Source organism: Crocuta crocuta, unplaced genomic scaffold (assembly GCF_008692635.1).
Source record: "Crocuta crocuta isolate KB4526 unplaced genomic scaffold, BGI_CrCroc_1.0 scaffold365, whole genome shotgun sequence".
Lineage (NCBI taxonomy): Eukaryota > Metazoa > Chordata > Mammalia > Carnivora > Hyaenidae > Crocuta > Crocuta crocuta.
In genome coordinates this window covers 185796-208268 of record NW_027533268.1, presented here as the reverse complement: position 1 = coordinate 208268, position 22473 = coordinate 185796, and the positions used below count along the sequence as shown (strand labels likewise).

The 22473-nt window shown below is 40.2% G+C and overlaps 1 protein-coding gene across 1 annotated transcript in view; it reads right to left on the bottom strand.

The window, feature by feature from the left end:
• Window positions 1-426: 426 nt before the first annotated feature.
• The window catches only part of SYTL4 (synaptotagmin like 4), a 23811-nt gene continuing 1764 nt past the window's right edge, over window positions 427-22473 (bottom strand). Inside the window, exons 4-17 of the mRNA XM_077747809.1 lie at window positions 22046-22104; window positions 21816-21918; window positions 15142-15243; window positions 14599-14674; window positions 14174-14264; window positions 13959-14062; window positions 13123-13215; window positions 11383-11561; window positions 10983-11085; window positions 10293-10454; window positions 6315-6423; window positions 4141-4240; window positions 3038-3246; window positions 427-655 (exon numbers count right to left, since the gene is read on the bottom strand). Of these exons, the coding sequence (XP_077603935.1) occupies window positions 507-655; window positions 3038-3246; window positions 4141-4240; window positions 6315-6423; window positions 10293-10454; window positions 10983-11085; window positions 11383-11561; window positions 13123-13215; window positions 13959-14062; window positions 14174-14264; window positions 14599-14674; window positions 15142-15243; window positions 21816-21918; window positions 22046-22104 (1639 nt within the window). The 3' untranslated portion in view covers window positions 427-506. The remainder of the gene's footprint in view (window positions 656-3037; window positions 3247-4140; window positions 4241-6314; window positions 6424-10292; window positions 10455-10982; window positions 11086-11382; window positions 11562-13122; window positions 13216-13958; window positions 14063-14173; window positions 14265-14598; window positions 14675-15141; window positions 15244-21815; window positions 21919-22045; window positions 22105-22473) is intronic.

Below are 22473 nucleotides of genomic sequence, written 5' to 3'. Positions count from 1 at the left end.
CCAGAAACTTATCAAGGTAAAAATAGAGTTCAAAACATAAATTGGAAAGGAAAGGGCAGACCTACTCCCTTCTCTCCCATCTTCTCCTGGCTTTAGTAATCCAACCCTGCTTTCCAGAGTCTTGGCCTCGGACCTAGACACATGCCAAAAGTAGCCAGGGCTTCCTGGGAAAGTAGGAAAAGAATTGTAAGACAGGAGACAAAAACTTGTTTTACAAGATTTTTTAAATTAATTGAACATCATAAAGATAAAAGAATGGACTCTGGAAATAAACTAGATTATGAAAAATAAAAACATTTTGAACAGACCCGTATTCTTGAGCCTGCTTTACAAAGAGGAACAAATCTTCATCACTCTAGCATAATGAGATTTGTAGAAATATGTGTTTATACACACACACATATAACACACACACACACACACACACAATAAATCTTTGCTCTTGGTTTCTTCGCTTCCTCTGACTTGCCCTGGACAGGGCTGGACCTGCAGAAAAGGACAGGGACTCATAAGCCCAGCTTCTGCTTGGCCATCGAGGAACGGAGCTGCAGAGTCCCTTCTGCCCAAGACCCTGGGTACTGTCGCATCTTCTGCCACAGGCTCACTTCTTCCCCAGTCGAGTCCATCCAGTCCACCACTTCCCCATTACTGATCCCTGAGGAGAAACACCAGAGGAAGCTGAACAGGGAACCCACTCCATAGCCTACCGGAAAAGATGGGTTAGACAGCAAGGGTAGGCATCCCATAAAAGTGTGCTACAAAGATGGGTTGATGGGATGACAGCCTGCAAACCGCTCCTTGTGACCCTCCAAAGCTATTACTGTGCTCCTGAGACTCTATCAGGAGACTTCAGTTTGATGAAATGAGACTCCAAACAGCACACAGGAGCCTCAGAACTCTTATTCTGGGGCCATTACAGGGCTCTCGTGTCTGACACCTCATACCAGAGCTACTGCCCTTCTGTTATTGCCAACTTAACTGAAAATTTAAAAAAAAAGAAAGAAAGAAAAAGAAAAAAAAAAGGAAGTAGCAGCAGCATCTGAACACCGTTTTCTCCAACTGTAGACTCTAGGCCTAGATTTCAGAGTGTATGTCCTAATCTCTTGTATATTCATTCTTTCAACAAACATTTACTGATTGCCTACTATGTACCAGGCACTCTTCTGGGCTCTGGAGATACAGTGATGACAAAAAAGTTCTGCCTTGCAGGCAGCTTACATTTGGACAGGGAAAGCAGGAAATATACAAGTAAGTGAAAAGTACTTCAGATAGTGAGTGAGATATGTGTTGTGAAATAAATAAGCAGGATGATCTGTAGTGCCTAGATTAGGACCTCATTTACATGGAGTGGTCTGAGGGCCTCTCCAAGGGGACATTTGGGTCAAGCTCTGAAAGATGGGAAGGAGCCTTCCTATAGAGGCTCCCTATAGAGGTTAACTATAATTGCAAAGGTTATGAAGTTGGAATAAGGTTGGTATGTTTGGAGACAGGAAAGAATCATTGTGTTTGGAGCATAGCTGAACAAATAAGAGAGGGATATAGGATGGATCATAAATGAACAAAGGGTCCAGAATCTATAGGGGCCTATCAGAATGACAAGAACTTTGGACTGTCTTCTAAAGTACAGTAGTAAGCCACTGAAGGGTCTTAAGCAGGGGACTCATATGACCTGGCTTACATTTGTAAAAACATCATTATAGACACTTTGTATTAAATGCTTTGTATGATTTATTAATACACAAGTAGTATTAAAGGCTGCAGGCATGTAGAGACTGTAGAAAGGAAAAAGAGGGTTCAAGGCTAAGCCTTGAAAAGCACCAATATTTAGAGTGGGTAGACAATGGGAAAACCACAAAGAAAGGTGTATATCAGTAGAAGCTAAGTAGTTCAAAAAAGGGGAATGATCAGGGTGCCTGGGTGGCTCAGTCAGTTAAGTGTCCGACTTCAGCTCAGGTCATGATCTCACAGTTCATGGGTTCGAGCCCCATGTCAGGCTCTGTGCTGACAGCTCTGAGTCTGGAGCCTGATTCAGATTCTGTGTCTCCCTCTCTTCTGTCCCTCCCCTGCTCACACACTCTCTCATTTAAAAATAAACTTGGGGTGCCTGGGGGGCTCACTCGGTTGGGTGTCCAACTTTGGCTCAGGTCATGATCTCACCGTTTGTGGGTTTGAGCCCCGTGTCAGGCTCTGTGCTGACAGTTAGCTCAGAGCCTGGAGCCTGCTTCAGATTGTGTATCACCATCTCTCTCTGACCCTCCCCTGCTCATGCTGCCTCTCTCTCTCTCTCAGAAATAAATAAAAACATAAAGAAATAAAATAAAAATAAACTTTAAAAAAATTTTTAAAAGGGGGCAGTGATCAGCTATGCTAATAAATAGCACAAAAATTCTAGTAAGATGAAAACAAAATTTTGTCATGAGCAATTGCTTAGTGGACTGGTAAGACAGAAGCCAGATGACAGTGGATTGAGGACTAAAAGAGATGTGAGGAAGTAGAGACAATTTAAGAAATTAGAAGGGGGATGTGGGATCAAGAAAAGGTTTATTTCTGTTTCTTAATATTGGAAATACCAGAGCTTATCTGTTTTCATCTCCAGGATGGTGGCAGAAAGAATAAAAGTGATCAGACAGAAGAGAGAAGAGATTCCAGAAGTAAGGTTAGGAAGCTGAGGGTGTGATCCAAAACACTTGGAAAGAGCTTGGCCTTTGCTAGAAAGGACTCTTCTTTCACTATAACAGGATGGAAGATGGAAATTATAGGTGCAGATACAGGTAGGTTTTTAGATTTTGGGGGTGGTAAGATGATGGCATTCTTGGCAATCAGGGTCACATTTATCTGTACACATAACAGTGCATGTGCTCAGCCTTCCCCTGGGTCTGCACATAGAAGGCACTCAGTAATATTGGCCAAATGTTAACTGAAAGGAAAGAAGAGAACTCTTGCCATAGAGGATCTTTGAAGGAAAGGGGTTGGGTATAGTAGGAGTGAAATACACAAGAAGCCTTTAAAATAGTCAGGATTGGGGAGAGGCTCTCACCAGTGCCAACACCCAGCCTGACCCCTCCCAGGAAGTCATTGCTGGCCAGGGGCTCCCGGTCCCACACAGTCAGTTCCAGGCACATGTGTTGTAGATCTTCCAGCCTCACACCATTGTAGACAAATGTATGGTTGTAGTGGGGATTCAGGGTCTTCTTCATCACAGGAGTTTTACGCTTACTGGCCTTGTTCCTCATGGGAAGGAGGTATCTGGCAGAGGTGGGAAGTAATCAACAACCTACTCAAAACTGGCAAGTATCTATCTATCTAAATTACCCTTCCCTAGCTAGCCCAGGAAGGTAACTCAACATTCAGATCCAAGTACACACACTCCCTCCTTTCAATATGCTGAAGCAGAGTTCCCACTACTTCCACTAGACCATTCACCTGATTCAATTCCTTTAACCTGGAGAGAAAATTAATATAATGGCATTAGTAAACTATTATCTACACTCTACCAGACATGGGTGTTAAATACTGGATCCCATTTCTTTCTTTCTTTTTTATTTATTTTTTGCATTCTTTAATTTAAATTCAAGTTAGTTAACATACTGTGTAGTATTGGCTTCAGGAGTAGAACACAGTGATTCATCACTTACATATAATACCTTGCTCGTAATTCTATTTCTATTGGACGAGGTGCTCTTTAAATAAAACCAATAGTAATAACCATAGGCCTAGTCAAACATGATGTGCCAGAGACCTTAGAAGTCAGTAGGGTGATCTATAATTTGGGGAAAGCTGGCACTGTTTAAATATTGTGGCGAACAAAGTCCTGAGTGCCTAAATCTTAACAGTCAGGGGACAGAGATTTTTATTCAGGATTAATTAAAAGCATAAATGTATAACAGAGGGAAATTCCAGCCTATCTGTCTACCACACTCATCTTTGGAAATCCACACTAAGTCACAGTCCAAACTGGGCTCAGAGCAGTACAAAGGTGGTTGTGGAGACTTTGCTATTACCTATTTTCAGAAGCAAAGTTGGTTGCTGGAGGTGATAGTATATACAAGGATAATATCCACAAAGAAAGGTTAAATTGGGTTCCTCTCTTTGCTCTCTTGTCCTGGAACTGGTTACTTTGGTGCTGGTCCAGGGACTCACCCCTTCACAAAGCTGTCTGAAGTCCCTCCTGATTTGGCAGCCGTCAGGTTCTTGGCTTCTTTGATCCACACCTGGAGCTCTCCCCCTTCCCCATCTTTACCTGTAAGGGATGTCACCCATAGCAAGTGAGCCTCTACACCTTCAGATTTGTCTTGATCTTTATCTACAAAGGACCTACCATCCCTTGCCCCTAAAGGCAGCAAGCTCCATGACAATTGGACCACACCTGACTTGTAGTCTCAGGACCTAACACAGTGCCTGATAGTAAGCAACAGGTGCTCAATTAATAAGAACAATAGCAACAAATGCTTTTAGAAAACTGGCTATGTGCCAGATCCTACATTAAGCATTTAATTCTCAATGCAACCATATAAGATAGGTACTATTATTCCTATTTTATAGATGAGAAAATGGGGGCTTAGAGAAATAAAGTTGCCTAATATTTGTTGAATGATTTTTAAAAAGGGAATTCCTCTACCTGTGTTCTTGATCACATGCCCACTTCACAGGACTCATCAGGCATCATCAATTTCAACCCCCACTTCCCATTTTTAATATCTTTCTCTACCAGTCCTATCCCCTCAGTCTAAATATATGCTAATCTCACCTCTTCTTCTCTTAAAAATCCTTTTAAAGGAAAATCTTCCTTTACCCTTATCACCTTCTCAAACTATCCTCCACGTGTCTCCTTTCTTTCACCATCAAAAATCCTGAAAGAGGGGCGCCTGGGTAGCTCAGTTGGTTAAGCGTCCGACTTCAGCTCAGGTCATGATCTCACGGTTCGTGGGTTCGAGCCCCACATCAGGCTCTGTGCTGACAGCTAGTTCAGAGGCTGGAGCCTGTTTAGGATTCTGTGTCTCCCTCTCTCTCTGCCCCTCCCCTGCTTGTGTGCTCTCTCTCTCTNTCTCTCTCTCTCTCTCTCTCTTTCTCTCTCTCTCAGAAATAAATAAAAAAACATTAAATTTTTTTTTTAATCCTGAAAGAAAGAGTCCACGTTCACTACTTCTACTTCTTTGCTTCATTCACTCAGGCTAGTTTCTGGTGAAATCTGGCTTCTGCTTCTACTTATCCACTAAAAATACAACCTAATGCCAATGTGCCATGTCTTCTCAATCTTTATCGGCCTGATATCCAGTAGTATTTCAATACCATTGATGACCTCCACTCTTTTCTTCTTCAAGATCTTTCTTAATAACCCTCTACCTGACTGGATTTTCTTCCTCTCTTCATCCTTTAAAATGTTGTCCTTGCTTCTCTTCTCTAGTTATTCTGTTTTCCCCCTTCTTGAGAATCTCATTGATTCCCCAAATCCTATAAATTAGACCTTGCTACAGGTATCTTTCTAAGAACTTTGGCTTCCCATTGCACCAATGGATCAAATTCAACTCCTTAACATTATGTTCAAAGCCCTTTTTAGTCAGGCACTAGCCTCATCAACAATTCCAGCCCCACTCCCACATATACAAACTGTAACCCCAGTGCCACTGAAATAAGGAGTTCACTACCTCACCACTTACACACAGTCCCACATCTACCATGCCTTTTTATAACCTTTGCTCATGCTTTCTCTTCTGGAACTGCTCTTCTCACCCCATCTTCTTTCTTTGCTTCCTGGTAAAATCTTAAGTCCAGTTTCATCATTACGTCCTCTTTGAAGCTCTCCCACATGTAACCGGAGAGAATTCAGCACTCCTGTTATCTGTGGTCTTTTAGCATCTGATTGTCTTTCTTGCTAAACTAAGCTCTTCAAGGGAAGGCAAATATGTCTTATTCATCTACATATCCACAGTCACTAGCACAGTGTCTGGTGTGTTGATTCACTCTTCCTCAACGTTGACCTTCCTGTCCCTCATACTTCACTACTCCTTGCAACCGACCTTTCTCACCCCCAAAGTTTCTGTTCTATTCTGCCCTCTTAAAAACTTGCCACAGCTGGACCAAGTTCAAGTCAATTTGATGGCCTAAAAAATGAGTGCCAAGAGTAAGATATTCCCTTCTGGCTGAAAACAATGCAGAAAAGGCTTACTTAGTAAAGAAATCTTCCCTAGAAGATGATCCAGGGAGCCTCTCAATCTGGTCTCTCCAGCAGTGCTAGCCACCAGCTACACTATCTCACAGACACCCCGTACAGAACACTAAGGGCTAAATCCAGCACCCCCACCCCCCAAACTCACTCTTTTTCCGGTCACCTCCAACAGGGAGTTTGGAGGCTGGGATGTATTTCAATGAAACCACCAACTCGCCTTTGTGTGATGGCAAGCCAGTCGGGGACTCAGCACTGATCTGAAACACAAGGAAACCCGACAGGTCAAGCTGAGTTTCTCAGGACTTGTTGGGACCTCTCGCTGAGGAGATTCTAAAATTAATCCCAAGGACAGCTTCATGATGTAAGAGAATCCACCTTGTGAATACAATCCAGGGTCCCAAGGCCATGGCAGCCACAAGTTTCCAAAGCATTTCCTTCAGAAGGAGCTGCGGAAGAACCAACAAAGTCTTCTGCAATTCCCACTATTTTGCTACTTTAGGGATATGGTTACTAGATTCCAAATACCCTCAGAAGTCTTCCAGCAAAGTTGCCACACAAACTTACAGGGACTGACACCATGATGAAGAGCCTTGCTATCAACATTATTAATAAGAGCCAAAAAGTGGGAACAACCTAAATGGCGATCAACATAGGAAAAGTTAAATGAGTGAGTTCAATGCCACGTATGGCATATGGATTATGGCATGCAATCATCAAAAAGAATGCAGGGAATCCATACATGCTGACTCGGAAAGATAGCCAAGAAAGGCAAATGCAGAAAAAAGTAGCCCACTTTTATTAAAATATGTTCCTGTTTGTACATGTAATATGTATGTATATAAATAATGATTATTACCACTTATATACTAGTTACTATGTGCCAGGCACTGTTATAAGTACTTTAAGTATATCATTTTGTATAATTCTCAAGATCGTCCCTATGAGATAGGTACTATTATCCCCATTTTACAGACTGTGAAACAGAGAGGTTAAGTAATTTGCCAAAGATCACACAGTTAGCAATTGGCAGAAGCAGGATTCAAATTCAGACAGATTGGCTCCAGAGTCCATGTTTTTAACCACTATACTACACTGTATAGAAAAACCCAGAAAGATACATACAAACTTAACATCTGTTTATTCTACAGAGAGGAGTGGATTGGGAAAAGGAAAGAGGGCTTTCACATTTTAATGTGTGTATATCTACAGTATCTTTTTAAGGAGAAAGGTATGCTCATCCCCACAAGTGCCCTCCTCCATGTCCATCACCCTGCTTCCCCTCCCCACTTGTGGGGATGAGCACTGGGTGTTATATGGAAACCAACTTGACAAAAACTATTTAAAATAAATAAATAAATAAATAAATAAAGAGAAAGGTATGTATCACTTGTATGATTTTCAAAGATAAAGCATATTTTTTCTANCTAAAACCTAAAAGCCAGGACAGAAATCACCCTAGCTTTGCTCAGCCTAGTATGCCTGACACTTAGCAAAGTACCTGGCATACAGTAGATGCTCCAGAAATATTTACTGAATGAATGTAAGAGTGCGTGAGTGAGTGAGTGAGTGAGTGAGTGAGTGAGTGAGTGAGTGACTGAGTGAATGGAATGAGCAGCAAGTGGCCTATTATCTTTGGCTGTTGGTAGTGGAATTGCTTCCCTCTATTGGCTCTCTCGGCATGGTTCTGTTCTTTATGCTTCAGTATCCAGAATATAAGCTGGTATAGACTAGACGTACCCTGTCACCTGCCTGTGTTCACTGGGGCTCCACTAACCTAGGTCCTCAGCATGGAGTATACCAATGCCAGGAAGGCATAATCTCCACTGGTTTGGAAAAATGTACCACATACCCAGAGTGCACAGTTTAATGTATGGGAGAGATACAAAAGAATAGGGAGGTGGATGCCAGGAAGAGAAAACTGAATGGAAGCAAATGGATTGCTAGGAGACACCCACACACATACATACACACACACACACACACGCATGCACGCACACACATGCACACACCCAAAGAAAGATCAGAGACAATAAATGTAAAATGTTTTAAGTTAAAATAGATATGTAATACTGGAGTGGTCTATTTGTTGTTTATAAATGTCTACACAATTTAGGAATTCCTAGATCATGAACTTCAGTAGACTCTTAAAAACTGGAGTTTAGCCTTAGCTAAAATTGGTGTACTTTTTCAGTGGCATATTTCCATTCAAGAGCAAATGCCTCCATTTTAAAGTAGTCTTTTCTTTTGATGTAAGACACTTTAATTGGCAGTGCTTCATAATGGTTTATAGTGGCATTTCCAATATAATTATTATCAACAGCAGGCCCCTGAGAGAATTATTTGTGTGCCAAATATTTAAGAAATTCTAAATGTCTAACAATGTGGATAGTTTGGTGATCATTGCTCTCCTGTTTTTATTAGTAAAGGGGAAGATTTAACATTGTTAATATTTTCTAAGGAGGGCAGGAGCTATTGAAATAGTGCATGTGTTTCNGGTATAGATAAACCACATCTTCTTGATCCATTCATCTGTTGATGGACACTTAGGCTCTTTCCATATTTTAGCTATTGTGGAGAGTGCTGCTATGAACATTGGGGTCCATGTGCTCCTATGCATCAGCATTTCTGGATCCCTTGGGTAAATTCCTAGCAGTGCTATTGCTGGGTCATAGGGGAGTTCTATTGTTAATTTTTTGAGGAACCTCCACACTGTTTTCCAGAGGGGTTGTACCAGTTTACATTCCCTATTACTGTATAGTTTTAATAGCAAAGAAAGCAAACAATTTATAATACAGGTACATGAAAGAATACTATACAGCAATGAAAATGAGATAGATATGTAAGTGATGGCATAGAAAGAGGCCCATGATAAATAATAAATTGTTAAATGAAGACACTCAAAACATGTACACAATGAGGTTCATATAAGCCTATTTGTATAAAAAGGAAAAAAAATAAATCCCTAAGTGTATATCTATGCTGCTTAATCAAAAATCTCTATGAAGATATCCAAGTAGTTGATAACAGTGGTTATTTCCAGGGAATGAAATGTACTTTTCTTTTTATACAATTCTATGTTGTTTTAATTTTTAACCATGTGCACAAAAATCCTTTTATTCTTAATTTTTTAATAACCAATATATGCAGACATGGTAAAAAGCTCAAACATTATGGAAGGGCATACAGAGAAAACTAAATTGCTCTTTCACCTCAGTTTCTCTTCCCAGAGGCAGCCACTATTACTAGCTTCTTGTCTGTCTTTCCAAAAAATAGTCTCTGTACCACCTACTATTTTTAGCATTTAAAATGCTGGTGTAAAAAAAAATGTTACCAAGGAATCTTGCCATTGAACAGTTCATATCATCAAGAAATCCTAACTCTGTTTTAGCGATTTTCTCTTAACCACAATGAGAGTAACCTACTGAATGTTCATTATATGTCACACACTGTTTGGTACTTTGCATACAATCCTGTGAAAAGTGAATATTATTGTTAATTTCGTAGATGAGTAAACTAAGACTCACAGAAGCTAAATGATTTACCTAAGTTACTTTGTAAGAGAGGTGACTTAACTAGCTGGCAAATAACAGAACCAGGATTCAAATCCAGGTCTGCACTCAGATCCCAGGCACTACAATGTATACTGCTACACTCTCACCTGAGATGCCATCTCCAAAGTAAAATTGTTCCTGGCTTGTGTGACAAAAAACACAATAATTAGATCTCTATGAATTGCTGTACTTCCCACTGCTTTAGTGAAAAACTTAGCTTGGAAAAGGAGTATAGATTAGGATACACCCAAAAGGCTAGCTTGGAGAAGAGATGCAAGTTAGGATGTTAGGATATGCCCAAACTCTGGAATGTTATGAGGCAAACCTTGGCACACACACATCAAAGACTTTTCAAAGGAAAACCATGGCTTTGTCCTTTGCCTGGCCTGCATAAAAGAGATAACACACTTGTCATGCAAGTGCATTTGAAATTACAGTGCAACTCAGAAGCCCCAGCAGGGTGCGCTAGAACTCTAGAGATTACATTCAAAGACGCTACCAATATGTAACAGCAGAGGTCACTGCAGACAATGCTACCTCAGCACCAAAATGTGTAACTTATTAAAGCAGACTACCTTCCCATGTAAAGGCAGGCAGTGATCCAGTTTCTTATCAATTTTCCAGGAATCCATCTGGACCTCTGTCTCTCCAAGGAAAGTGTTTCTGCCAAAACGACCGTGATGCCAAACTGAGAACTGCAACGTCCTCTGGGCCAGGAGAGATTCTGGGATCTCATACTGCAAACAAAAGGAGAAGCCCAGGATGATTAGTTCGTGGTAATTCCTCAGAAAAGACTATTCCAAAATCTGAGCAACCATACTCAAAGTCCATAATCCTGAATACCAAATTACTTTAGTCCCTAAGAACTTTGAGTTTCCTTCATCAAACCCTCCACTTACCACTTTTCACAAAAACCTACCCTATTCCATGGAAGGAGCTGGAAAATTAATTTTTCCTTGACTGGGTGAAAGAATAATGGAACATTCAAAAAGGATTGACACAGAAACTCCTGATCCCAAATAACTTTTTAAAATGATATTTGTGGTCACATGAATTACCAACCAATTTCACAACAATCTAAGAAAGCCAGATCACCTTTGTTCTCTTCTCTGGGAAGTTAGTATGTGAACAGATGTCCATGGTGCACCTTCAGAAACAGACATGGCCACTGAAAGCTATGTCAACAAGCCATGTAACAGAGGCATTGGTATAGCTCTTAGCACATTAGACAGGACAGGTTCTACTCTCAGGGTCTAGATACTTACTCTGAGGGTCTCGTCATATAGCGGATTGATGGTGTCCCGCTTGATGCTTGTTTTTCTTTTTCCCTGGCGGGACTTGTCAGGCAGAAGATAAGTCTTTACATATCTAGAGACCAAGGAGAGAACTCAGTCATTTGTTGTCTTTTCTCAAGCCCAGTCTTCACTTCTCTGCTTTCCATATACATATGCCATGATGAAATAAAAATGCCACATCAAGCTCTCTTAGACATGTCCTTCTTGTATTTTCCCAATCCTGGTCCATCTCGGATATCTCTTCTAATCACTCTCAGTCACACCTCCCTGTCTGCCCAGGAAGTGATAACCTCAGTTCAAGAATGCCCACATAGATGCCAGGATCTGAGCTTTCAACTCAGAGCATCAGTCAGGTTCCAGAAGCACTCACGGGTTAGAGCGCTTCTTGGCTTCATCAGCATAGGCCAGCTGGTGGCACTCCTTCACATGGATGACCAGAGTCTGTGTTTGCTGCTCATACTTCAAGGCAAAGACAATCTTGCCAGTCACAAAGATGTTTCCAAAATCGCCAGCTTCACTATAGATGCTCATCATGCTGCCAATTGTACTCTGAAGATAAAGCACCCACAAACATCTGGTAAAGGCATACTCCCCCTCCCACATTGTTCACATCCTCCTTCAAAATAAAGCCACAGTCATGGAACAAAACAAAAGCTTCAGAAGCCCCTGCTGTAAGCCTGTGCTGCCAACAGGCTCGCACTCAGAGCATGAGACAGCCTAGTAGCACACTTACAATTGTTGAGGTTAATAATCAGTTCATGGCTCACCTATGCTTAGTTTCTCTTTTCCCCTTCTTTTTAAAAATTTTATTTTTAGTTTTCACCTGTCCCAGAAGGTAGACAAGGAGTACAGGTAGGATGAAACTATGGTTTTGGTGTATGTTATATATGCTAAAATGTTGGTTAGAGGGGGTCAGTTGCTCATTAAAACAAGGTGCCTCAATTATCTTTGGGTTTCTTTTATCCACCGTATCTCTATCAAGACCTATAGAAAAAGTGATTCTGTAAGAAATGGGGCAGAGCGGGGGTTGCGGTGAATCCCACCAGAGCTGAAAAGACCTCTTCTTCTCAGGTAGTAGTTGGCTCTGTAATAGAATAGAATAGAATAGAAGCCTACCATTCTATTCCTGTGTGTGAGTAGGAACAAACCGTAATCACTCTGGCTCCTGACTCTGTAACCCTTAAACACCAATCTTCATACCTCTGACAGAACTAGGCCCTACTTCTTTTTTTAATTTTTTAATGTTTTATTTATTCCTGAGAGAGAGAGAGAGAGAGAGAGAGAGAGAGAGCACGCAGGGGAGGGTCAGAGAGAGAGGGAGATACAGAATCTGAAACAGGCTCCAGGCTCTGACCTGGCAGTCAGCACAGAACCCAAGGCGGGGCTGGAACCCACGAACCGTGAGATCATGACCTGAGCCGAAGTCAGATGCTTAAACGACTGAGCCACCCAGGCGCCTCAGCCCTAATTCTTAACTATCTCTTTAACTTCATGATTCTGATTGGTATTGCTGCTCCTTAGTCATACCCTGATTCCAACTAACCCTGCCAGGGCCCCCCTCATGACAGTGTTCTTTTTCTTTTAAATGTTAATTTATTTATTTTGAGAGAGGGGGAAACAGGTAATCCCAAGCAGGCTCCAAACTGTCAGCACAGGGCTCCCTCTCACGAAGCAGGAGATCATGACCTGAGCCGAAATCAAGAGTCAGATGCTTAACTGACTGAGCCACCCGGGTGCTCCAACAATGCTTTAGAATGTGAGATTTGGAGTGGACTCTGATAAAGAAATATTACCTTGCCCACTTCATGGCCCGCAACCTTTTTAGAGGAGAAGCTATGGTTTACTCTTCACAAAGTTGTGATAAAGAATGTCTCAAGGCCTAATTACTGAATTACCTAACTACTTCCAGGGCAGAGGCTGAGGGAAATCACCTAGCTGTGCACTAAGCAACTATTATCTCAACTGCAGATATGAATAAACAAATGCATCTCACTTACCTGGAAAGAGTGACTAGGATGATTTCCCCCCGTCTTGACTCTGATTAAGAGAGATACTTCCTTCATTCCTGGTACCCAAACATGTCTGTAGCTACAGAACCAATAGAACTTACCATGGATGAACCACTTCGCATGCTGCTTCTGGCTAGCTTCTGGCGATGAAGCTTCACCAGATGGTCAATGTCTTCTTCTTCCTCTTCCTCTTCCTGTAGCAATAAATATAGATTCAGAGTTAACAAAATAAGAAAAAGTTCAAAAACTAATGAACTTCCTTTAGTGGGAGCCATAATTATTGCTAAACTCTGAGGTGTCATTGTGCATATGCATGCACATATCCTTATTTTGTGTCTCCCATTTCAGGTTTCCAAAATATATAAACTATATTCCAACCATCTTTCTCAAATCTCAAGGGACTAAGATAAGAATACCTCTTTCCTATTTGACTGCCCCAACCCAACCACCCCTTTACATTTAAATCAAAATAAGTATTTATTTGAATCCCCAACTGTATATCAAGCAATATATTCTAGGATGAGACAGTAAAGACAGTCTTTTCCTTTTTTTTTAAATTTTTTAAAAAATTTTATTTCTGAGAAAGAGAGACAGAGTAAGCAGGGGAGGATCAGAGAGAGAGACACACACACAGAATCCGAAACAGGCTCCAGGCTCTGAGCTAGCTGTCAGGACAGAGCCCAATGCGGGGCTCAAACCCACGAACCATGAGATCATGAACTGAGCTGAAGTCGGACACCCAACCGACTGAGCCACCCAGGTGCCCCAACAGTCTTTTTCTTTAAGCAATTCAGCAACGAGATTTACTTCACAATAAAGATTCATGTTGCCCTTTCCTAAAGAATTAGACAGGTTGATTAAGAGTATCAAATACTAAGGTCAACTGTAGATTTATAAAATTTCATAGAGTGGACAAGTGAAATACAAGAGCACTTACCATATCTACACTGAGACCTGGGACAGATTTGCTTCTGTCTCCCAAGGAACCACTTTCATGTCCCACATCTTCTGGGCGAAGATCAATCACAGATTTCGTATACTCTGAGTGGAAAAGCAAAAACCCAAATCAAAAGAGACCTACTCTTCTCCATACCAAGAACCCATGCAGAGTACTGAGAGCTTCAATCTCAAAGGCCATGAAGGGAAACCTACCTGAAGGTCTGAGAATTTTTCTAGTGTTCTTCTTAAATATCATTTCACCCTCATCAACTGATACTGCATTTTGACTCCCAGGCTGAGTTTCCTAGGAAGGAATAAGGGCAAGGAAATGGAAAAGGACTCCTGGGTAGGTGGAGGATGAATAAGGAAAAAAATTCACTTAAGAATAAGACTCAGACTTTTGCTGAATTATGTGAATTTAAAGGAAAAATTAACCTTAGGAATTTAATCCTAGGAAGTAGTACAAAACCTATTTTGTGACATGTTTCAACCAAAACCTTAAATGCTCCCAAGTGAATTTGAACTAAAATTTGTTTAGCTGAGTTCCTGACAGAAACAATTCTTGAGAAGGGAAAAAGACAGAGAGAGAAAGAGAGAAGACCGAGAGAGACCCCAACCAACCAATACCTACAGCTTACCTTTTCTACTTGAGATGTGGGGGCAGACATCTTCTTCCATTCTGGAAAGAGTCCAGATTTATCCAGAGAGTCTCTCCTGGAGGTAGATATAGAAGTTATAACAAAATCACCTCCTCACCTTCCCCATCTATGGAAGCTCTATGGAAGGAGATCCACTGGCTTGGGGTCATTGTAGTAACCAAATCCAGAAGGTAAACTTCACATCTGATTTATCTTGAAGGAATGCAGACAATCAGATAAGCAACTTTGCACAAACACAAGCACTCATTCCCCCATTCCTAAGGGACAGCAGGGACCATTGCTACTGGTCCAGGAAGACTCCTCCAAGATGCAGCAGCCTGTAGAGTTACCATGCTCTAGAAGGCTGTGCTCGGAGTCCACAGTAACTGTACTACTGACAGACTTGTGGCAAGGTCAGAGAAAATACTTTGACTTGCTGAGGACGACAGAAGTCAGGAACACTGAAGGCACAGGACCCCTGAGCTAGACAACAAAATGGAGACTTGGGTTGAGTGGAAGTACAGGGACTAGCAGGGGTTTCACCTTGATATGCTATCCGAGTCAGCTGTGTAGCTATCCAGACTCTCACTCTCAGCCTCCAGTGCACTCTTTCCACTTTTCAGCTTGGGCACTTCAAATGGCACACTAGAATAAAATCCAAGAGCCAATGTGTAAAGGAAGTGGGCTGTCCTGCTGGGAGTCAGGCTTCTTTCCAATCCATTCACAGTGGTAGCCTAAGAAATCTTTCCAAGATAAATATCTGAGTATATACCTTTAAAACTTTTCAGCAACTCCTCATTGCTATTGGGATTGAGTTCAAACTCCTTAGCATGGCAAGAAAATCCTTATGATTTTGACCCCGGCTCACTTCTCCAGACTCATCTTTCACCCTCAACCTCTCCTTATATTTACATTTCCAGAATGATTAAGCTCTTTTGGTTCTTTGAATATGCCAAAGTTCTCCCTTTTGCTTTTGTCTCTGCCTGGGATGTTCTTTTTACAATGAAGACTTTTCTTCACCTGGCTAAATCAACTCCTGCTTCAGGTCTCTCCTTGTATGTCAATTCCTCTAGGTCTCTCTGACTATGCTCCCACCCCAAGTCTAGATTAGTAACCTTATATGCTCGTAAAGCACCCTGATTTCTTGGTAGCAGTCATCACATATGTAATTATTTATGTCTTTCAAACAAATTATTTAATTTATTCAATAATTTAAACAAATGACTTATTTAATGTCTTTCCCCTCCATTAGACTAAGTTCTGTGAGATCAGTGACCACATATCTTTCTCACTGCTGTGTTCCCAATGCCTAGAAGAGAAACTACCATACAGGGGGGCACTCATATATTTGTTTACTGAATATTCTCAGTGGGGCTTAATGTATGCACATAAATAAGTAGTATGCTTCAAAGACAGTATTCAGAAGACCAGAATTCTTTCTCAGCTTAATGAATGGGCATTCAAAATAGTAGTTCTCATCTCTAAAGGGAAGGACTCAATTCCTGGGCCTCAAGGAATTTGTGAGAGCAGTTAAGAAAAGGGGAAAATTGTTCTTCCTCAATAATCTCAACTAATTTCACTTGATTGCCAGGACATGACACTCGTCTAGTCCTCTGACCTTGCTGGGGTCTCCTTCTCAGGTTCCTTTGCTGGTCCTTCATCTCCTAGACCCCTAATCTTCGGATTGTGTCCAGGTTTATTCCTTAGACTGCTTCTCTTCACTATCTAGAATTATCCCTAAATGATCTCATCTAGTCTCATGGCTTTAAATATCCTCTATAAACTAATAATTCCTAAATTTATCTCTCAAATTCCAGGCTTGTATTTCCAACAGCCTATTTGACATCTCTGTTTGGATGTCTCAAACACAGCAAGTATAAGATTAAGGCCCTAATCCTCCTCCAAATCTGCTCTTCCCTCAATTTCATCAACTGACAACTTCCTCCTTTCATTCTCTGGTCAAAGATCTTGATTTTCCTAGACTCTCCTTATTCTCTTACAATGCAAATCCTATCTTTTAGCAAATATTCTTCGCTCTCTATTCTTTTTTTAATGTTTGTTTATTTTAAGAGAAAGAGGTAGAGAGCAAGCAGCGGACGGGCAGGGAGAGAGGGAGACAGAAAATCCTAAGCAGGCTCTGTACTGCTAGTGCAGAACTGACATGGGGCTCAAACTCATGAACTATGAGATCATGACCTGACCTGAAATCAAGAGTCAGATGCTTAACTGATAGAGCCACCCAGGTAACCCCTGGCTCTGTCTTCAATTATATCTAGAATCTGACCAGTTCTTGTCCCCTCCACTGCCACTACTTTTGGTCCAAACCACCATCATCTAGCTACTGGATGATCACAATAGCCTCCTGACTGAACTCCCTGCTTCAACCCTAGTCCCTACTCAATACAACAGTCAAAACAAGCTTTTAAAATATAAATCCAAATATAAATTACCATATGACCCAGCAATTCCACTTCTCAGTATATACCCGAGAGAGCTAAAATCATGTGTCCATATAAAAACTTGTACATGAATATTCATAGCAGCATTATTTACAATAGCCAACAGGTGGAAACAGTCTAAATGTCGACAAATGGGTGAATGGATAAACAAAATGCAGTATATCCATACAATAAAACATTATTGTAAATAAAAAGAAATGAAGTTTTGATACACGCTACAATGCAGATGAACCTTGAAAATATTATGCTAAGTGAAGGAAGCAAGACACATTTTGCATGACTCCATTTATGAAAGATCTAGAATAGGTAAATCTGTGTCTCTAGAAAGGAAATTAGGGACTGGAGGAAATGGGGAGCAACTTCTTAATATATGTTATGTGAATTTTACCTCAGTTTAAACAAAGAAAAAAAGATCATGTCACTCAGAGTCCTCCTCCTCATACGGAGTGAAAGACAGGGTCCTCACAGGTGCCAACAAAGTCTTCCATGATCTGCTTCTCATCCCTTCTCTGTCCTCATCTCCTACCACTCTCCCCTTGCTTATTCAGTTCCAGATTACCCAACCATGCCAAATATAAACTCACCTTCAGGTCTTTATATCTTCTGCTTTCTCTGCCCACAGTGCTCTTTCCCCGTGTACTCCCAGGGATTGCCCCCTCATTTGCTTCATGTCTTTGCTCAGAGGCACCTTATTATTAAGACTTTTCCCTGGCTACCCTAAGTGAAACAGCATATATACACACATGTTTTCCTGGCACTCCCTAACCCTTTAGCCTACTTCATTTTCTCCATAGCACTTGTCAACATCTGATATAATATATTTATTCATTGCCTGTGTCTACCCACCCCCAAAAGGACTAAGTTCCACAAGCAAGAGACTTTATTGTATTTACCAATGAATCCCACAGCCTAAAACAATGCCTGGCAAATAGTAGACATTCATACATATTTGTTCAAAAAAATGAGCAAACTAATAAACAAACAAAGAACAAAGTAACCAGAATCTATAATGTCTTAGACAGTACATAATAAACTTTCCAGGTTATCACATGATGTTTGCAAACACTTTATGAAAACAGACAGCACGTTTGGATCTCCTAGGGTGTGTGTGAAACAGTGGTCATTTCATGAGAGATGTATTAGTTTTATAGTCCAAGGCACAGGAGGGAAGTGGATTTCATTTTTACTTTAAAATCATTCTTTTTACCCCTTTGCTCCAAAGAGTAAAGAACCCAAAGAGGAACCAGTCCTCTAGAGAAGTAGTTCAACAATAGCTCATAGAGTATGTTTTCTGCTTGTATTTTTCCTAAAGATTAACATGTACTAATCCAGAGCTGATACAAATAACCCTAGGGTAAAAAGGCAATTATTGACATCTGTGCAGTAAAAAATAGACCACGATATGGGAGTCCTGGGCTCTAACTGTATAATCTCAGGTTAATCACTTATCTTGCTTTCTTTTCTGTAAAAATAAGAGGGCTGAATTTGATTACCTCTGAGGCTCCATAATTTTATGGCAAAGATCATTTATGGCCACTTAATCTCCTTCCATGTTTAGGATAAATAAGTCTTCTGGGTCCAATGAGACAAGAGGTCATAGACAGCCAGAAACAGCAGGTTTCAGAAATTACATTCTGACCAATGATGTCAGATTGTTAATCATATTCAGTAAATAAAAGCCATTCTTATCCTTATCCACAATATCCTTATGCACAAAGGAAAAAGGGAGCCTCATCACCTAGAACAGATGAGTCACCCACCCCAAGCTGTGTGAATAAAATCATAGTACATACATACAATGAAACACCATACAGATAGCAAAAAAAAAATATGCCAGACCCTTGATGCTGACATGGAAGTATGTTGATGTTATATTTTTCTGTAATTGTTCCTTTTACACCTTGAGTTATAACTATATAAATAAATTGAACATGTTTAAGTGCGCAGTTGGATGAGTTTTAACATATACATACAGGTGTGAAACCATCACCACAATTAAGGTAGTGAACCTATCTATCACTCTCAAAAGCTTCCTCTTGCCCCTTCATAATCCATTCCTTACTCCTGGACAGAAAGCGTTGATCTGCTTTCTGCCACTAAAATTTGGATTGCATTTTCTACAATTTTATATAAATAGAATCACACAGTATATCTTCTCTTTTGCTTGGCTTTTTTTTTTCACTCAGCATGATTATTTTGAGATTCNGTATTACTCTGTACAAACAAGCCACTATTTATCCCTTCAACTATTGATAGACATCTGAGTTGTTTCCAGCATTTGGCTATTACAAATAAAGCTGCTATGAACATTCACCTACAAGTCTTTGAACGGACATACGCTTTTGCTTCTCTGGAGTAAATACTTATGAATGGGATGGCTGAATCACAAGGTAGTGCACATTTAACTAAACTACTAATAAGCTGTTTTTCCAAGTGGCTGCACTGTTACACGTTCCCACCAGCAGTGTATGAGAATTCCAGTTGCTTTATAATCTCACCAACAATTGGTATGATCTGTTTTTTAATTTTAGCTATTCTTGTGGGTATACAGTTGTATCTTATTATGATTTTAATTTGCATTTCTCTAATAACTAAAGATGTTGAGCATCTATTTTGTGCTCATTTGACATCTATATAGTGTCTTTGGCAAAATGTCTGTTCAATTACTTTGCCAATTTTTACTGGATTATCTATATTACGGAGTTTTCAGCGTTCTTTCACTTTCATTTATTATCACTTAACATGTATTCAGTATGACCCTTTCTTTAAAAAGAAATGAAAAGGGGCGCCTGGGTGGCTCAGTCGGTTAAGCCTCCGACTTCAGCTCAGGTCATGATCTCACTGTTCGTGGGTTCAAGCCACATGTCGGGCTCTGTGCTGACTGCCAGCTCNCCGTATTTGTTTATTTAGACAGTATGGTAGTCCATACACTGAAGTTAGTAATGAGTATTAGTAATAGTAGTCTAAGGCAGAAGCAGTGAGGCTACAGGGGACTTATTTTACATATTCTATATTAACAATCATATAAAATATGATTAAGTCATTTCTCTTTGGCTGAGGGAAATTTAGGGAAAAAAACACAAATAAAGGCCAAAATATTCACCAGAAGCAGCCAAATAAGGAGTAAAGCCTCAAGTCATAAGTTCAAAAGGTCAAAGCTAAGGAAACAGAAGAAAGATTTAGTTCAGAGGCACCTGGGTGGCTCAGTCAGTTAAGCATCCGACTTCAGCTCAGGTCATGATCTCAACCATTTGTGGGTTTGAGCCCCACGTTGGGCTCTGTGGTCATAGCTCAGAGCCTGGAGCCTGCTTCGGATTCTGTGTCTCCCTTTCTTTCTGTCTCATCTCTGCTCACATGCTTGCTCTCTCTCAAAAATATATAAACATTAAATAATTGAAAAACTGCAGATGATTTATGGTTGCATAGCAGAATGTAAATGCTATAAGTAGCAAAGCAAAAGTAATTTGAGTAATAAAAAATGGAAGTAGGGGAAAGCATTGAGGGAAATATAAGAAAGCTAATTTCCTCCTCTTTCATATCAGAGAGTCCACTGATTATACTGAAACAGGTAGATTTTTTTAAATGACTAAATGACTGACCAGGCATTCCACTGCTAGGTATCTACCTAAGAGAAATTCAAATGTATGTTCATACAAAAACTCATAATGAAAGTTCATAGCCACATTACTCATAATAGCAAAAGTGAAAGCAACCCAAATGTCCATCAACAGATGAATGGATAAATAAATGTGGTATATACATATAATAGGATACTGTTTGGAAATGAAGTCCTGATACTTGCTATAACACGGATGAACCCTGAAGACATTATATTAAGTGAGAGAAGACAGTGACAAAGGCAACTTTGATTCTATTTAAATGAAATGTCCAGAATAGGCAAATATATAGAAATAAAAAGTAGATAACTGATTGCTGAGGGATGTGGAAGGAAAAGGAGGTTAGGGGGAGTGACAGCTAAAGAGTACAAGGTTTCTTATTAAGGTCATGAAAAGTTCTAAAATCAATTGAGGTGATGGTTGCACAATTATGTGAATACACTAGAAACCACTGCATTATACACTATAAATGGGTGAATTGTACGGTTATGTGAATTATATCTCAATAAGGCTGTTGAAAAAAGATAATAGGAAAAAAATGACTGCTCAATGGTTTTTATGATATTTTTTCCCTTAAACTTAGAGGGATGTTAGTGACTAATATCTTTTATGGTAAAGAACTATTTGTTTGAAGATTAGCAATTCTTCAATTTTATTTCAGTGTTTTATTCTATTAAATTCAAGTAAAATTAAATAGCATGCTTTTAACGTATATATTATGATCCAATATTATGCAGATGTTTCAGTCCATCTATCCACCCATCCTTCTAATTACATATATGTACAAAAGATATTGGAAATAATTTTTACATGTGAATACTGGGGTAGTAGGAATTTGGGTGATTTGTTGTTTTCTTTATTGTTTCCCATATGGGTTAAATTTTTAATGATAACTACGTGTTATTTTTATTCATCTTTAAATTGTTCTTAAAAGAACAGAGTAAATGTGCCAAAATGTTAATGTTGAATGTGGGTAGCAGGATTAGGATTTTTTCTCTTCTTCTTTATTCTTTTCTATACTTTATAAGTTTTCCTGTAATAATACTTTACAAATAGCTATTATTTTCTAAACAGAAGAAAGTTAAAAATGAGAGAATTAAAAGAATGTGTAGCATTTCCAAAAGTGATTGCTAGTTCTTACCGGGGTTCCTTCTGTTGCTCCTGAATGATCTTTCTTCCTGGCCAGATATCATCCATCTGTGACTGATGAAGAAGGGACTGTACCACTGTCTCTCTTTTATTCACTTCAAGACAAACAAAAGAATGGCAGGGTAGTGGTCGTGAGGGGAGGAAAGGAAACACATCACACTTGCAGAAGGGATAGCAATATAATCTTTATATTCCCCCAAAGAGCCCATGAAGTGAAGCTACCATCAATAAGAATATTAATAGGATTCCACACCAGAGCATCTATCACTGAAGCCAAGTACCTAAAAAAACGGTGTTGTTTTTTTTCCCAGAAAGGTCCAGTACCTGCTGCGGCCCAAGCAGTGGCGGAGTCACAACCAGCGGTGGGACTGAAGCTGCTAAGTTCTCCTCCCGCTAGTGCGGGGACCTCGGACCCCAGATTGTATCTTTACTTGACCCCAGCAGATCTGAGGCTGCGACACTTCCCCTACCCCCACTCAACCCCCACCAGCAGGGAAGCAGAGACCTGCAGGAGTGTTTCAGGAGGTATAAAAAAAGCTCTCAGACTGGGACCTGGAAACAAGGAGGGGCATGGGGCATAGATCAGCCCACCATGGCTACGTCCTCAGCACAGGGAGATCCGACCAAAAGGAGTGATTTGCAACGCTTCG